Here is a 17,472-nt window from a genome sequence, read left to right on the forward strand (position 1 = left end):
AGGAAGGAAGGAAGGAAGGAAGGAAGGAAGGAAGGAAGGAAGGAAGGAAGGGGCCAAGGCTTGGGAGGGGTGACAAGAAGAGCTCGCCAGAGACTGACAGAGTGTAGAGCAGGGGTGGGGGACCCAGCTTCTATCCTGCTCTGCGCACTAGAGGCAACGCTGCAGAGGGCGGCACCAGGCTTCCCGCTGCCCCTGTGCTCCAGAGCAGAGCTGGGCTCTCCTCGGGGGCTACATACCCTGTGCCCCCCCCACCTCGAGTCCCAGAGAACCTCTAGGCTAAAAGAAGAGAATCCCCCACACACACACACCACACACACCTTTCCAGTACCCCAGAGCTGAGTGTCAGTCAAAGCAGTGCTTTGTGCTAAGGGTTTTAGAGGACTAGGGGTTCCCTGACCACACCAGGCTAGGCAGAGGTGAGGGTGAGGAGGGAAATCCATCTGCCTGGAAATGTGGGGCATGCACTCCCAAAATCCATCCAGAGAGTAGGCTGGGGTTGTCTGACCTCAGCCCTCCTTAGTGAACACACTGGCAGTCTCCCCCCCCCCCCCCCCGCCCCAAATCTTTCCCCACGACTGCGGTTTCCCATACCTGGTCTACCATCAGCTGGAACACTCTGATTTGTGAAAGGGAGGCGTAGTGTGAAAGAGCTTAATCCCATCCCCCACTCGCCGGAGCTCGTCAGTCCCCTCCACACCACCCCAACAAGGAAAACAAAAAACAACAACAACAACAACAAAAAAAACCCGACAACACAAAACTCCCCAACCCAACCTTAGGCACTTGAGATCAGATAAAGAATTGAGCTAGGGAGGGCGCTGGCCGCATTGGGCTCTCTCTGAAAGGGGCTCTGATCCAGCTCTGGGGGCAGACAGCTCCCCCTTCACCACATCTTGTTCTCATTCTGCACCCCTGACATCAGCCGCCGCCGAAATCTCCTTGTTGTGCCTCCAACCCGCGGATTGGGAGGGTTTGGGGAGGGGGGGGACAGGATCTGCCCCCCTCCCCTTTCCCGCTAGGTCGGTAAAAACCTCAGTCTTAAGCACTAGGTTAGGGGACCGGACCCTAGAATCCGCCGCAAACTTTGGGGCGGGGGCATAAGGAAACCCCGGGAGACTGCGGCCTCCCCTCCTCCGTCCTCGCAGCTTCCTCTCCACCCCTGCCCCCAAACTCGAAAACCAAACCCAGTTCGCTAACCCCGCGGCGGGAGGGCTGGCGGGGAACAGAGCGCCCAGGCTCCTAACCCTGCCCACATCTGGAGGATGACGACCCTCCTCTGCCCACATCTGTAGAGCATCCAGCTGCGTACCCAGAGGGTCACGTCTCCTCTCTCTTTCCCTAGCCTCCACCCCCACCCCACCCCCCCCCCCCGCCCCAGGAAGACTGAGGTGTGTGTGTTCGGAGGTGGGGCTCCTTGGGGGACCCCCCCAGCCCCCTCTTCCACTCGGACGGCCCCCCCCTTCCTCGGCAGCCCCCCCCCCAAAACTGTCACAGTCCAGGCTCACTTCTCCAACTCACCTGGCTCTCTGGTCCCCTCGGGTAACACGCCCCGCCCCCCCCCGGTGGACCCCCTAATCCTGCCCCATCGCGGCGCCCGGTTGCCCCGAAGGATATGGGTTACAGACCGTGCGGAGACACCAGCTCCGCGGGCGGCTGTCCTGGCTCAAGTAGAAGAAAACCACGGGAGCCAACGCAGGGTACGGCAAGCCCTCCGCCTCGGAGTCCGCGCTGCCCGGGTCCTTCTCCGTCGACCCCGGTCCCTGCCGGCCCCCGGCCCCAGACAGGTCGTTGAGCCGCGTGAAGCTCCGGGGCTGTCCCGACTCCTCGGAGCCCGCTCCATCCTCCTCCTCGTCCATCCTCTGGACAGCCGGGGCCCCGGAGGTGGGGGGGCGTCCGAAGAGGGGCAAGCGGAGCCCCTCAGAGGAGGTGTCCTCACGCAAGCGGGGGACCCCGGTGGGGGAGCATGTGGGGGGCTCTAGAGAGCTCGCTGAGCCCCCGGGAGGGCCAGTTCAGCCCAGCTCCCCCTGCCCTCAGGGGCATGCTGCCCGCGGGGCGCCGGGTCGCAGGGAAGCCCCGCCTGGCGAGAGTCCCGCTTCCCCTGGATTCCCGGGGGCTCCCCGACTAGCCGGCCGGCTTCCCCTCACTTTGTTCCGGCTTCTTCGCTTCGCTTGGCGCCCAGGCTCCGGCTGCCCGAATCACGGCGAAGCAGCCCCCCGAATGGGGGGGGAGGGAGGAGGAAAGGGGCCACCCGATGGAGGGCGGGGGTCCGGGGAGGGGAGCCCCCTCTTCCCTCGGCGCAGCTGGAGCACGATCTAAGGGGTCAGCATCGTCCCGGCTCTGCGCCAGAGGCGGCGGGGGGAGGGGGAGGGGAGGAGGGATCTCTTTGGGGGTGGGTTTGGAGGGGGTGGGGGCCGGCTCCTTCCTCCGCCGGGCGGCGGGCTAGAGGACCGGGAGGGGCGGGGAGACCGTGGGGGGCCGTCTCGAGGGGGGGGCTGGAGGCGGAGATGTCGCCGCCGCCGCCGCCGCCGCTGTGGCTGCCGTTGCCGTAGCTGTCGCCGGCGCCACTGCCTCCTCCTCCGGCCGAGATGCGGAGCGGGCGAGCGAGCAAGCGAGCGAGCGAGCGAGCGAAAGCGGCTGCGAGGAGCCCGGCGCACACCACAGCTGGATCCTTCACTCCAACTTCAAGCCTCGGCCCCGCCTCTCCCCAGCCAACCCCGCAGCCAATCGCAGTGAGTCACCGGTCCGGAGCCGCCCTTCGATTGGTCGGCTGCCGTGCCAGTGCGGGAGGGGGTGCCGGGGAAGAGAACCACAGCTGGATTCCTCTTCCCACCCCAAAATCCGGACCGCCTTTCTACCCTCCTCTTGCCCCTGGGTTCGCTCCCAAAGGCTGGGGCCAATCACACAGCTGCCCAGACCGAACCCACTTTTCTATTGGCCTCTGGGGTCTTTGGGATTCCCCTGGAGGGAGCCTCGAGAAATGGAGAGTGTTTGGCCTCCAGTCTTGGGGTGGTCCTACGGGTCTTTGACCTCTTTTATCCAGGGTGACGCCTCCACTCCCCCGAATTGGACATCAGCCAAAAGGCAGAACTTAGCTCTAAGCAGGGCTAGAAAAGAAGGGACACTGGAGTCTCAGGAGTTAGGAGCGTTACTGGGGTCCCCCCCCCCAGCGAAAACCGACTCCCCAGGAACCTGGGAGCCAGGCTGGGGAAACGGAGGAAGAGCGGAAGGTCTGGTGTTTCAGGGGCTGTTTAGGGAAAATGGGCGGAGACGGGAAGGTGAAGGTGGGCGTGGTCTGGGAGTGTTCTCCACCAGCCAGACCCCAGGTCTGGTCCAGACCCCAGGTCCACTTCTAAGAGAATTGACCGACCCTGGCCTTCTCACTGATGCCCTGAGCATCCTCTCCGGCTTCTAGAGATCTCTGAAGGATGGAGACTCCTCTCAGGGGGGAAAGCGTAGCCTCTAGGAGTGCCACCGGATGGGACAGCCTGCGTCACCTGCAGCCCCGAAGTGGGGACATTCACCGAAGGCCACTGTGGGCCTTGAGTGTTGTGGGAGGGAATGGCACCTAGCGCTAAGCTTTACCAGCTTCTTCCTGCAAAGCTCCACTCCGTGCCTCAGTTTCTCCCCTCGACTCTCAATACGCCTTAAGGGAAGTATCTATCCTGCTTCGGGGAGCTGCTCTCCTCCACCAAGGTACTGGAAGTGGTGCTTGCGCTTGTGTTTTTCTCTGGCGAGTACACGCAAACGGAGACCCCGGCTTTTGCCCCGCCTCCTATCCCTGTGTTCGAGGGGCTCGCTCAGACCGTTCTGGCTCCCTCCCACCGCCGGTGCCTCCAAAAGCCTGTGAGTGCAGGAGAACCAAGCACCACTGGAGTTCCTAACGTGGGGGGGGGGGGAGGGGAGAGGCGTTGATGTTACACGCAGGGGGAAATGTCTCCACAATCTGCGTAGGGTGTATACGATGGAACGACAGGATCTGTAGTCCTGGTAGACTCGGGAACGCACAAGGCACTGCGGAAACGCTGAGGAATGGACCGGATCGCCTCCTGCTGCCCCTGATTCCCACCCACACATCCTCCAGAGGCCTCCTGGCACCACGACATAGGTCTGGGGCCATCTCGGCTCCCATTCCAGCCAGTTGCCAAGATGGGGTGAAGAGGGCAGAGCCGCCGCTGCGCTGTCACCTTCCTGGTTGCCCTTTCGACAAAAATCCCAGCACTGAGTTGTGCAAATGAGGCCAGGCCTATTTGCATTTCATGCTAATGAGCAGATCCCCTAAGAGCCTGTTTTCTCCTGGAGGGAGTCTCTGCTCTCATTCCGAGTGTGAGGTACCAATCTTGAACTCGGGGCCCTCTTCTGGGAGAGGGGAGCTATTTATGGTTTGCCCTTAGAATCTGACATCTTCCTGCCCTCCCGCGGGTCCTCAGTCTAGCAGGTGGGCTTCCCGTTCTGACCACCCTAGACTTAAAACCCTAGACTTGGCAGCCAGACTCTCCTTACCCAGTCTCTGAAGCAGGAAACGGGTGTATGAGGCCAGAGGCTTTGCAGAGCCCCTCAGTTCTCCAGTGGTCAGAGGCTCCACATCATCACCCGCCTGCCCTGTTAGGGAACATAGCAAGAAAACAGACACACACGTGGGCACCTGCTGGAGAAACTGAGACCTGCTTCCCTGGGTTGGCAACCTGGGGCAGATCTGCCATCTAGGACAACCTAAGGCGTCAGGGGAACTTATCTGCTACCTGCGTCAGGGAAGGGAGGAGAAGGCAAGAGAAGCTAGGAAGCCTTCATTCCAGCGCTCCAAGTCTCGGCTCTAGCACCCATCCCTTCTTTCTGGAAGTCTTTAGCATGGTGGCCTTTCAGCACTGAAGTGCTGAAAACAGTACTGAACCAGTCAAAGATGGAAACCTCACAGCATGAAGCCTGCACAGGCATGATGAGTTCAGAGTTCTCTCTGCTCCTAGGCTGTGCACTTAGCGAAGTGGGGTTTTTTTGGTTTTGTTTTTGTTTTTTATGATCTCAGACAAGAAAGTAGAAGAGGAACAAAACCCTCCTTCAGTTTCCCTATATGATCCAAACACTTCTGAGTTTTAAGTTTACTATAGTATTTCGTACACGTGCCTTGCTTAGCAAGCCCCTGTAACCTTCTGGCCTTTGCCTCTGCCCTGGGGCCTACTGGCTCCCTTAAGAACAAGATAAATCTGGGTTACTCTTTGCTCAGGGATGCTGCAATCATCCCATTTGATCTCCCCCACGTCTCTGGGAACTTAGCGGAACCGCCATTCCTCAGTTAAAGAATCCGGCACTCAGGGAAATGAAATGACGACTCCCAAAGCATGAGGTCCTGTGTGTTGACACGCTAGGTCACAGCCACCCCCAATACAGTCCTGCTCACAGGAGAGGGGACATGGAGGAGGAATGTAAATGGCACTCGCCAAGAGGAAGAGATGTGGGACTTTTAAATCAGCTCCACATCCAGTATGGGTGATGTTCAGCTTGTACGCTAGAAAGCCTAGCCTTCTTGGAAGAAGTAATTCCTTCCTCTGAATCTATTTACAAGATGCCATTGCCCTGTGCCTGCCTGATAGCAGAAGGGAAATGAGAGATGCAAAAGGCAGGCAGGGCGGAGGGAAAACACCAAACGTGCTCTTCTTCATAGCCATGCTTCCACCTCCTGGCAGGAAGCCGCTTTCAGCGATTTTTGTTGTTATTCTGGAGACCCTGGGGAGAATCTGGTGTGCTCAGAGGTGTCAGGCTAGACTCTACCAACTCTGGCCCTCCAACAGCTATCCCTAGATGACTAAGGCTTCAAAGTCTCAATCATGAGGGTCAATGGGACCACAGTGGCAAGAGGGCTTTGTGAACTGCCCAGACTGTTCCAAATCCGGGGCCAGGTTGCCAAAAAGGCCACCTGTGTCTCACCATGTTGCACCCTCCCTTCCTGCTGCCCTCCAGCCAGGCTCCACGTGTCCAGTCTTTGACTTTCTGGCGAGCTGAGTGGGCTCCAGCAAGAAAGGGGCCAACTGACCTCATTGGCCAGAGTGCTAATCCCCTCCAGATGGGTTGGTGGCTTGCACTAAGGGCCCGCTGCCCAGACTGAGACAACTGTGGTCCCAGGGTAGCTGTGTATGTGTGACACTGTCCTGTGTCTCTACGTTCTTTCCTGCCCCATTCCTTTCTGCTGCTGACATCCCCCTAGCAGGGCCCTCCCCCTTCCCATCCAGTCCTCTTTGCCGGTCTGGCAGTTTCCTCCAGCTATCTATGCCCTTTGACTTGGAGGCGAGAACGATGCTCAAGCTCAGTCGACCTCAGTTTCTACACAACCTCACAACCCTATTGCTCTATACCTGTCCATCCCTAGTATGTCTTCCGGCTGCCTTTTCCTGATGCTGATGACAGCTCTGTGGGGTCTTCTGTGAAGATCCATTTGCCAAAGATGGGGTTTAAGAGCATCTCCTAACACTGAGAGGACAGGAGGAGGTCCCAGGAAGGTGCCAGCTTCCTCTGGAGCAGGAGTCAGATGGATTTGGGAAGGGCGTCCAGCACAACAGTTGCTTCACATGCAAAGGAGACCTTTTCCAGACCATCCTTCAGGAAGAGGAGGAGCATGACCTCCTATAGTGATGCTGGAATTGGATGCATACCTCCCCCCAAATGTCTTAGACCTGGTACCAAGCAGTTTCCACAGTATGCTGCATGGAAATGTCTTACTGTTAGTATTAAAGTTTATACTTAGTCCCCCTGTCCCTTCCCTAACTTTAAATGAAAAGACAAGAAGGAAGAGGCAGAACACCTCCTAGCAGGGAGGTTACCCTTCCTGAGCTAGTACACACCTCGTCCTTGCCCTATACTTGGTTTTGGTTCACTGCCTCTGTTTCATTCAAGCTTGCTAATTGTGGAGAGAGGCAAGATCGGTTCAGTGACCCACGGAAGGTGATGAGGCAATGAGAGAAGACAAAGGAGTCATCGGGGGACTCTCAGAGGAAAGGCTGGTCCCAGACTGCTAGAGCCAAGGGCCCACCCTCACAAGAGAGACCAAGGCCCCGAGGTCACCACGGGACGCTGTTAGGTTTATTTCATGAGTAGGTGCCCATGGGGGAGCCTCAAGGATAGATGTGACCACTTGGTGGTAGAATTCCCAGGGGTGGCTGTAGGTTCAGCAGAGCCTTGAAAGACCTGAGTCTCTAGTCAGCTGGAAAATTTCGTCTTCTGGCCCAGCTGAAAGGTTTCTGGGCAGTCATTAGTGTAGCAGCTTTCGTAGTTCACAGGGCTCCGTGATAGGCATGGAGCAGGCTTGGTTCTCAAATATGTAAGCTGTAGCCCGGTCCTCTACTCGTCGGAGGGTGCTCAAGAAGGGAAGCTGCCGGGACAGGAAGCTCGATGGGTCTCCATCAGCCAGAATCAGCACCTGGGGTAGCAGCAGAACGGAAAGTGAACCTCCAAAAGGAAGGATGTCAGGAGCCGAGTGGGGAGATGCAATGAGGGAGGTAGACCGTGAAGCAAGTTTGTAGGGTTGCGCACCTTGTTAGGAATGTAGATGGAGTGGACGCACTGCAGCAGGGCCTTGGTGTCCTTGGCCTGGGGGTCTCCACAGATCACAATCTGACCAGTACAGAAAAACCATCCAGTGTCAATAAGGGAGAAGAAGCTAGGCCCCAAACCTGCCAGGGCTACCCCAGCCTTCCTCCACCTTCCCAGTATTCCTAAGAAGGGAGGGGACTCACCCTGGGCACCAGGAGGATTCGTTAGATTTAATGCTCAGCAAGCAGAAACACACACACACACACACACACACACATGCACACACACACACACACAAATGCACACAAGTGACAATGTAATACATTGTGGTAGACATACAAATAGAGGGCGGGGGTGTCCAGAAGACTTGCCACGCTGGATGACACACCACACAGAGAGAGACATAGAGTAGTTACATACACATACATAGAAACACATACAAACATACACTCATACAGGCACACACAAGTATTCACAGGCAAACCTGAGGCAAAGACTGACCCTCGCCAGCACACAAACCAGTAAACAGTGTGTGTGTGTGTGTGTGTGTGTGTACACAAAAGAGTTGACATAGCAGTCAAAAGCGCATAGGGACCGAAATAATCAGACTGAGATACAGAACCTTTCAGAGAAACCCTTCACCAGCCACCCGACCACCAGGAACCCATATTTAACCCCTTTCATTTTGCCTTTATATTCACACATCCCAGTGACAAGCCTTCATAGGCTGTCTCCTCTGACATCACCCCCCCCCCCCCCCCGCGCGCGCACACACGCACACACGCAGACACCTCCACCCACAGAATGAAGTCCCCTGACCTCACAAGTACCTGCACACATGTAAAGTGAGCTTTGGGGACACATACTCTGTTCCATCACCAGCTTCCCTCCTGGTCTCAGTCCACATATGAACCACCTCCCTACCTGCTTAAGAGACTCCTGTTGGGCTGAGAGGGCACGGACCATCTCAGGCAATGCCACCGGGACGCGGCGCATGCGCTCGGAGAAGGCCGTCAACAGGTGCACACACTTGTCCATCCAGTCCTTGTGGCCAGTGAAGCCGTGTAACCGAAGCAGGTTGTGGGCAGACACGGAGTTGGCACTGGGCTCTGCACCATCCTGGTCTACAAGAGATGGGAGGTAGTTGAAGGGGGATGGCCGCTGGGATTCAGGACCAGGCCCTGAGACGGAACATGGGTTATGGGGTCCAGGGAGAAGATGAGGAAGTACATGTGTTTCTGGTCTGGTTTTGTTTGTTTGTTTGTTTGTTTGTTTAAATAACAAACCTTTCTATCCTGCTGAGCTGTGGGTATCCAGGTTCCCGACCTCACTGCTGATGCCTTTGTCCAGATACCGACTGCTGGGGTCACGGGGCCATCACCCAACTCCCTCACCTCTTGGATTAATCTTTCTGCACATCCTGCTGGACTGCTTCCCAGTCCTTCCCTGTCCCCCATCTCACACGCTACCCCTGGCTGCTTTCAGCGGTACCTCCAAGACTAAGCACCAGGGTCCTCTTAATGGGTCACCCCGATTTCCATGTTCCTATTTGTCGCTACCATGGTTGGAGTGACCTCTTTCCACTCAAGGCAGAGCAGATCAGAACCCTCTTAGCCTGCCTGCGCCCCTCACTTCCTTACCCCAGCAACAGCACTCCCTTCTCACACCACTCCTGGTCTCTTTGTCTTCCAGCCCCCGGCCTGTCCTCCCAGGCTCTCTCAGACTGTCATCCTCTGCCTAAACTCCCTCCTAAGTGCCTCCATGACCACCCAGCTCCTCTTGGTTGACACCTGTCATGGGTTTACCATAATCTCAGTGTTCTGGTGGGGTTGCGTTTTGCACTATCTCCACCACAGGATGCGAACTTCCTGCAGGCAGAGACCAACTCATTCCTGTCTAACCAATTAATCTGGGGATTCCAGAGGCCGCTGCACGTTCAGAGGAAAGCTAGAATAACCCCTCCTCAATTCTGAGGAGCTACCGCTAATAGCTCCTCATCTGTATGGTAAGAAGCAGGCTCAGAAATATCAGGAGACCACCAAAGTCACATAGAATTAGAGACAGGAAGCCAGGTTTTTAGTGCAAAACTACACAAATGTCCTCCCCGGGAATGCCCTACCCCGATTGGACTCAGGACCCAAGGCCAGCCCAGAGCTGCACTGACCATCCTTCAGACGTAGAGGCAGGCCTGACCCCAGTTCAGCCTCGCTGCAGAAGTAGCCGCCACCTCGGGAGTCCCAGAAGAGCTTGTCCTGTGTGTCCTGCAGACGCAGAGCCCACTCAAGCCAGGAGCTCTCCTGTGAGGCCTCGTACAGGTCCAGCAGGCCCCGCACCACGAAGGCATAGTCTTCCAGAAAGCCCCAGCAGGGTGGGTTGCTAGGGGTACAGGAGAGAAGGAAGTCTGAGGGCAGGCCCGAAAGGCAGAGAGGAAACCTCTTGTGCTTTGTTTTCAGTTCGTTCTCAACATCCACCTCTCCCTGTGGCTACGAGTTAGCCCATTTCCCAAGAGTAGACGGGCCCAGGAGAGTTGAGTGTGTGCAGTGGGCACATGGCAAGGTGAATGATCAGTCAGTTGATTGAAGGGGGAGAACAGGGCTGGTATCACGCAAGGAGATGGCCTTTGTTGTGCTTAGCACCCTCACCTGTGCTCCACCGTTCCCCCGGGACCAGCATAGCATGTCCGCTTCAGGCGGCCACTGGCCACATCAAACATGTGCCGCTTGAGGAATTTGGCACCGTTGGTTGCCTGAGTGACCAACTTATCCATGCCCAGGATAGCCCCCGTCACAGCAAAGCCAGACACCATCAGGCCTAGAGGAAACAAGAGGCCAGAGGTGGTAAGAGGCCAACGAGAGCTCCCCTGGGACACGCACCCTACCCCCGAGGCTCCAAGTGCCAAGCCCAGGCAGATCACTTCCAACTCTCCACGCCTCCACGCCTCTGTTCATTTCTAAATAAAAATAAAGAAGCCTGTAAGGAAAGAATAAAGGGCTTGGCAAATAGGATCAGGGTTCAGAGAGGGTTGCCCCACCGTTCCAGGCAGCCAACATCTTGTTATCCAGGTGGGCTTTCGGCCGACGTTTCCGGGCCTGGAAGAGCTTCTCAAGCCCCGCGCTGAGCAACGTGCTCACAGCCTCCACATCCAGGCCAAAGCGGGCTGCAGTCAGCTCCAGTGAATACCGCACCGTCAGAACGTTCTGGCCTTGCAGCTCCGGCTTGGGGTCCTGAGGAAAACCAGGACCTTAGTGAGCTGGAGCCTATGGACTTTGGTGGGCCTTGGGGTCCTTCTCTTGTGTCCCCGGAAGTTCTCACCTGAGAGGAGTTGATATTGCCTGCTTCGGTGAGTCCATAATGCTTCATCAGGAGCTGGCCCGAGGTCAGCGGCTCACTGGCGCCTACCACAGGCTCTGGAAGTAGCTGTTGGACCTCTTTGACCGTCCACAAATAGAAAGCACCCTCTTTGGGCTTCACGCCCCGCTCTGGGGGAGAATCTGCGTCCTCTGCACTGTAGAAGCCTCCAGACTGTGGGGACAGGAGAGTTGGCTGGTCACCATCTTGGAAGACAAGCCATCCATAAAACCTTCCTGCAGCCAGGTCTGCCTGCCTCAGTGGACACATACCCGATGGCTCAGACTCCGGGTCACATACTGCAGGATGCCTTTGGCAACATCGGAGTAGAATTCATCACCGGAGATCTGTGGAGGACGAAGACCATAAATAGAGGTCACGGGGGGGTGGGGAAGTTCAGGTTCATGGGGGATATTCTCCCCCAGGAAAGTGAGGGGTGGGGGAGTCCAGGCATCTAGGGTGTGAGAAGGAACTGGCCGTTGAAATTAAAGAGGAAGCCACAGTCACCTGGGAGGCCTTGGGACTGGGTTATGGTTGAGGTAGGGGCGAAAGTCACCTGGAAGGCGTAGGCATAGACCACAGATAGCTGGGCCTGGTCGTACAGCATCTTCTCAAAGTGGGGGATGTACCACTGGCGGTCCGTGGAGTAACGGTGAAAGCCCTGTGCCAGGAAGGGTGTAGAGTTAGACAGATCCCAGCCTCTCTTACCAGTCCTGCTGCCCCTCCAGGAAACCTGGCCCGCCCTCACCTGCCCAACATGATCCTGGATGCCCCCATTGGCCATCATTTTCAGGGTGTGCAAGGCCATATGCTGAGCCCGGGGGCCATCCTGGGTGAGCCGGTGACTGAGCCAATAGGAGAACAGGAAGCTGAGGATCACTGTGGATGAGGAAAAAGAGAGTGAGAGAGCCAGGCAGTCTCCCGGCAGTCAGTCTCTGTTAGGCTGGAGGATAGGGACTTCTATTATACACTCAGAGGGCACAGGAAATTGCCCAAGTCAGAGGTCAAAATATCAGCGGCCCATAGGGGACCAGAAAGGTACAGCCGGCCACACAAGACAGGCTGGCGTGACTGGGTCACTTAACTAAGTCAGACCACTATATAGGTCGGGGTCAGAGGATACTGACCAGGGGTGGGAAACTTGGGGGCCTCAGCAAAACCGCCGTACTCCTCATCATAGCCCTCGTCCAGTTGCTGGAAGCAGCGGCTGTTCATGGTAGCAGCAGAGAGCGGCATCTGCCGATCTCCCACGCTGATCTCAGACCGGGCCAGCAGGGCCGTGGTAACGCGCTGGCTGTTTTCCAGTAGGGTGTTCTTGTTCTGTTTCCACTACAAGGGGCAGGCACACTCCTGCAGGTCAGTAGGCGCTGGGGCCAGAGGCCGGGGGGGGGGGGGAATCCCTGCGATTCCCTCAGCCTGGACTCCCGAATCCTCCCCTCCCCCACCCCCTAGCTACCCACCCACCTGCTCACGGATTCTCATCAACACTGTTCGGAAGCCAACTCGAGTCAGACCATCCTCTGGTGGGAAATAGGTGCCCCCGACGAACGGCTGGAGGTTGGGGGTCAGCCACACATTCATGGGCCAACCCCCTCCGCTGCTGGTGGCCTGAAAGAGGGAGGGGCCGAGGTCAGGGGAGCTGCCGTGCCCTGGCATTGTCAGGACTGCCACAGGAGATGGCTCACCTGTACAAAGGTCATGTATACTTTGTCCACATCTGGCCTCTCCTCTCGGTCCACCTTCACACTCACAAAATCCTCGTTGAGCAGACGCCCTATCTCTTCATTCTGGAAGGACTCCTCCTCCATCATATGACACCAGTGACAGGTGGAATACCCCACTAGGATGGGAAAGGCGGAAGAGGGCAGAAAGAGGTCCCTGGGACCCGGAGGCCCCTCCCCCAACCCTCTGTCTATCACTGAACCCCACTCTGGGAAAGGTGGTTTGGGATACCTGAGAGAAAAATTGGCTTGTTTTCTTTCTTGGCTTTGTCGAAGGCTTCCTGTCCCCAGGGGTACCTAGACCCCAAGAGGAGGAGATGTCACTCGGTAGCCTAGGGAGTTCTCGGAGGAACCGCGGGAGGCTGGCGGCTTCGAGGGCAGCCCTGGGACGGTACTCACCAATCCACCGGGTTGTGGGCATGTTGCAAGAGGTAGGGCGACTTCTCATTGATCAGGCGGTTGGGGGGCTTCTGAGGTGCAGGCGGAGCACAGGTGTTCCGGTTGGCCTTTCCTCCCGCGGGCATGGGTGCTGAATTACTGACGGCGGCACTCCGGGATAGGTCCTTATCCCGAGAGGAGCTGCCCCTGCTGGGTGGAGAGGGCTCGCACAAATGGGGGCCGCCCCTCGCTGGCCCGCCCCAGCCGTCTCCGAGCCCGCCCAGCCTCAAGGACTCCCACTCCCAGCTCAGCTCACCTTTCTGAACCACGGGGGAGACCGTGGCCTTTGTGCTCCCCCTTATGTTTTGGGGGTGGTGAGGTATGGTGACTCATTGGGGGCTCCCTGCCAGGTAGTCTCCCCCCAGCTTCTCAGACCTGGCGGTAGGAAGAGTATCTTGTGAGGTCAGGGTGGGTCACAATGAGTAGAATGCTCCGTTCAGCTCCATTCTATCGCCCGGGGAGGGCCCCTCCCTGGGCTGGTTGCACTGCAGGCATGGGGTGTGGGGGGGGTGTGACCAGTGTGGCTAGGCATGGGAATGGCTTACAGCCAGTGTCTAGACAGTTTAAGAGGAGCTGGGTCAGGGCCAGGGCCAGGTGAGGGACCACCAGGAGGGGGAGGCAGGGACTACTTAGCCAAGAGCCCAATACAGAGGGTATAAAGTACTCTGTAGGACCAGGTCTTGGGCTACGCACAGAGAGAACAGAGCATCAGATAGGCCTGTCTCAGGGACTTCAGCCTGAGAGAGTGGTCCTTGGAACACAGCTAAATAATAATAGGTCAGCTCAGTAACACAAACCTGTGACAGGATGCAGGGTGCTTCGGGAGAAGGGTCTGTGAACAGCACAGCGTTCTAGAAAGGCTCCCTGGGGATGGTGTGAAGGTAGTCCAAGAGCTAGCCTGAGCTATCCCAGCAGCTGATAAGATGGGAGGGGAAGAAAGGGAGCCTTCCTGCTGGAACCAAGGAGCGGCCAGTGGTATTGGGGAGAGTCAGACACGCAGGGGGATCCAAACAGACATCGTAGACTGGTGCCTGAGAGACAGATGGAGGGCCCCACCGGCGCAAGGCCTATTGAAGTGATTTGCTTGTAACTGTGGCTAGCAGTGAGGCCCAGCCCCACGCAAGGCGACCCGAGGCTGGAGCCCAGTCAGGCTCACCTTCCCAGTATGGCTGCTCCGGTCCTGCAAGAGGCGGACCCAGAGCCCGGTTGTTGCCAAATCACGGGCCCTGTGGCTGGTCTCCGAGCGCCTCCCGGCGGTAGAGCTTAGAAATACAGACCTGCGGTGCTAAAAAAAAAAAAAAAAAAAAAAATCCAACCGCACCTAAAATGGGAGTGATATGAACTGCGTTCGATGTCAAGTGCTGGCGGGAAGAAGCGCACTCGCCCTTCAGGCGGCATGAGAGCTCAGAATATCCGATCATTTTGCTTAGCTCTCGCCCCCTTTACAAGTGAGAGATGAGGCACAAGCCGATGGATTTGCTCGGCTAGCAAAATTTGCTTGATTCAGCCAGTCCATCCCCAGTTCCTGCTCAGAGCCCACCCACTCCAGGAAGCCTTCCCTGAATGATGACGCTGAGCCAGTGTGTCCTATTGCATATTGCTCCATTCACTTGTTTCATTCACATTCATTGGCATTCAGCCAAAGCCAAGTGTGCACTGCTGTCTACTAAGCCAGGCACTGGACACCACTGTGCCCCTCCCTACCTTTTATTCCTAGACTGTAGCTAGTGAATATTCAGCCACACACTGTGAATAGTACCAGTGAGTGGGTATAATTTAGCAAGACACTTGATCCAGTAGATGGGTCAAGGAAGAAAGTTCTGCTGAGCAAACTCTACATGTGCAGTAGCTGTGAAGAATGACAGAGATGGGGCTGGAGAGATGGATCAGCTATTGAGAGCGCTGGCTACTCCTCGAGAGGTCCTGAGTTCAATTCCCAGCAACCACATGGTGGCTCATAACCATCCATAACGAGATCTGGCGCCCTCTTCTGGCATGGAGGTTTACACGCAGATAGAGCACTCACATACATTTAATAATATATATTAAAAAAAAAAAAAAGAATGACAAAGAATACGCAGGAAGTGAGTCAAGTATCAGAGGATCGAAAAGAGTGTGCAAAGGTCCCACGGCTTGTGGGGGAGCTGGGACTGAAGAACAGTAGGAGGCTAGCATGGCTGGAGGGCAGAGACTAAAAAGAGAGATAATGGTTGGGGATAGGAGCGGGCTTAGGTTTCTATTGCTGTGATGAAACACCATGACCAAAAGCAACTTGGGGAGGAAAGAGTTTATTTCGTCTTATACTTCTGTATCACAGCCCGTCTTCAAAGGCAGGAATCTGGAGGCAGGACCTGAATCAGGAGCCACAGGAGAATGCTGCTTACCCGGCTTGCTCTCCGTGACTTGCTCAGCCTGCATTCTTAGAGCACCCAGGGGTGAGCTGGGCCCTCAAACATCAAACATCAATCAAAAAGGGCACCGAGGGCTTGTCCACAAGTCAACATTGCTGGGGGCATATTTTCTCAGTTGAGGACCCTGCTTCCAAAAATCACTCTAGCTTGTGTCAAGTTGTCATGAAACTAGCCAGCATGGGAGGTTAAGGAAAGTGGGCAGGACTATGTCTGGAGCAGAGGTGTCCTCTGAGAAGGGGGCATTGCTGGGGGACAGAATCCAGGGCCTTGTACATGCTACACACACGCTCTAGTAAGGAGCCTCATCTTCAGCAGACAAAAGGGGATTCTGGTGATACAAGAAGAAAACTTCTGAAGGGCTTTATAAAAATAAATATTTATGGCTTTTTTTTTTTTTTTCTGAGACAGGGTTTCTCTGTGTAGCCCTGGGTATCACGCAGCTGTAGACCAGGCTGACCTCGAACCTACAGAGCCACCTGCCTCTGCCTCCCGAGCGAGTGTTGAAGCAGAGGTGTGCACCACCACCACCCAGCCCTTGTTTATGAGAGCTTTAATCAGGAGAGAAGCCCCTTAGGTCTGCATTTTGCAAAGCTCCACCAGTTCTCTCTAATAGGAAGCACACTGGAAAGGGAAAAGCGTGGAAGCCCGGGTAAAGAGGTCATGGCGGCAGCCGGGGAGACAGGCCACCTGCTGGAATGTGGGGTTAAAGCTGCAGAAGAAGGGGGAGACTTTGACAAAGGGGGTTGTCTACGTCCACACAAAGCCTCGCTCCGGAGAGTACAGGCTGTAGGAGGTCAAAAGGTCATTTTTGGAACTATCGGTCTGACTACCTTTCGAGATGCAAATGTAGAATGGTAGAATGGAGGTGGCAAGGCTTGATGAACAGAAGGGAGGCTGTTGGGAGAGGGGAAAAGATTTTCTATGTAGGGAACTATGGGGCAATGGCATATTGGAAGCAGAGAGCTCAGGCCCAGACACCTTGAATCTTGGTGTCTGCGGACTGACAAGCAGGTCACATGCATAAATTCAGAGAGGGTAGCATTATAGTAGCAGAGCCACAGAGAACTTAAGAGCAGTTATGCGTGGGAACATACACCTCAGGGCTTAGGAAGCTAAGGGAGACGATGAGGCTGGAAGCTGAGACTAAAGAAGCATAAGTTCAAGGCCAACCTGAGCTGCAAAGAAAGACCTTGTCTTAAAGGGGAGGGGGGCAGTGAAGAGGGATGGCTCAGACCATAAAAGTGCCTGCTTCATGAATGTGAGGACCTGAGTCCCCTCCCCACAACCAACCTAGAAAAAATAAAAACAATGGCATAATCTCAGCAATGCTGAGGTGGGAGATAGAGCTAGACAGATGCCTGGAGTTCACTGGCCTTCTAGCCTGGTCCAATTAACAAAGTCCCTGGCCATTAAGACACCCTGTCTTGGGCTAGAGAGATGGCGTGATGGTTGAGAGCTGACCGTTCTTCCAGAGGACCCCGGTCCAGTTCCCTGCACCTACATGGTGGCTCACAACTGTCTGTAACTCATGCATGTGGTTCACAGACTTGTGCAGGCAAAACACCAATACACATAAAATAAATTTATAAAAGACCAAAAAGAAAGAAAACCCTGTCTCAAAATGTGGGAGGTATCTGAGGAATGACATCTGAAATTGTCCTCTGACCTCCACCCACATACAGGTACACACAGACACACACACCACAGAACAGAATAAAGTGCATACAGAGAAGACAAATGTCCTCCGCCTTTAGTAAGCTGGACCCTTAACTGTTGAGTGTTGTCCTAATGACAACATCAGGCTGAGAGCAGGCAGCCCACCAACTAGAAAAGGGAAAGAGGAAAACGGGTTTGATTTCAAGAGGGATGAAGCCAAGGAGGCCGTGTAGTGGTGGGCAGGATCTGGATGGAAGAAATAGATTTGAAGGGTCTAGAGAGATGGGGTTCCTGACACTGAGTCTGAGTCTGAGGGCAACAGGCTTTGGGGTCGGGTGTGCCCTGTAAGATATGCCCCAGGGCCAGGAGAGCAGTAACCA

The 17,472-nt window shown here is 55.8% G+C and overlaps 2 protein-coding genes across 14 annotated transcripts in view; both read right to left on the reverse strand.

Moving 5' to 3' along the window:
• The window catches only part of Cacna1g (calcium voltage-gated channel subunit alpha1 G), a 63,280-nt gene extending 60,956 nt beyond the window's left edge, over positions 1–2,324 (reverse strand). For 7 of the 13 annotated variants that reach the window (XM_055620210.1, XM_055620204.1, XM_055620211.1 and 4 more), the window contains exon 1: positions 1,615–2,323. In XM_055620210.1, the coding sequence (XP_055476185.1) occupies positions 1,615–1,856 (242 nt within the window). In that variant the 5' untranslated portion in view covers positions 1,857–2,323. Of the gene's footprint in view, positions 1–1,614 lie in introns of all 13 variants that reach the window. The other 6 variants (XM_055620205.1, XM_055620200.1, XM_055620201.1 and 3 more) reach the window with 1 other exon arrangement.
• Positions 2,325–7,046: 4,722 nt separating this feature from the next.
• On the reverse strand, positions 7,047–13,158 carry Spata20 (spermatogenesis associated 20). The gene is made up of 15 exons (XM_055620048.1): positions 12,987–13,158; positions 12,820–12,884; positions 12,552–12,706; positions 12,331–12,474; positions 11,994–12,195; positions 11,615–11,745; positions 11,423–11,527; positions 11,139–11,213; positions 10,831–11,040; positions 10,550–10,742; positions 10,161–10,329; positions 9,683–9,894; positions 8,443–8,642; positions 7,519–7,599; positions 7,047–7,405 (listed from the first exon to the last, which is right to left on the reverse strand). The coding sequence occupies exons 1-15, from the start codon at positions 13,109–13,111 to the stop codon at positions 7,238–7,240; spliced, it is 2,235 nt and encodes a 744-aa protein (XP_055476023.1). The 5' UTR covers positions 13,112–13,158; the 3' UTR covers positions 7,047–7,237.
• Between the last annotated feature and the right edge of the window lie 4,314 nt (positions 13,159–17,472).

The sequence above is a fragment of the Psammomys obesus genome, unplaced genomic scaffold (genome assembly GCF_907164565.1).
Source record: "Psammomys obesus unplaced genomic scaffold, mPsaObe1.curated_primary_1811, whole genome shotgun sequence".
NCBI classification, from domain to species: domain Eukaryota; kingdom Metazoa; phylum Chordata; class Mammalia; order Rodentia; family Muridae; genus Psammomys; species Psammomys obesus.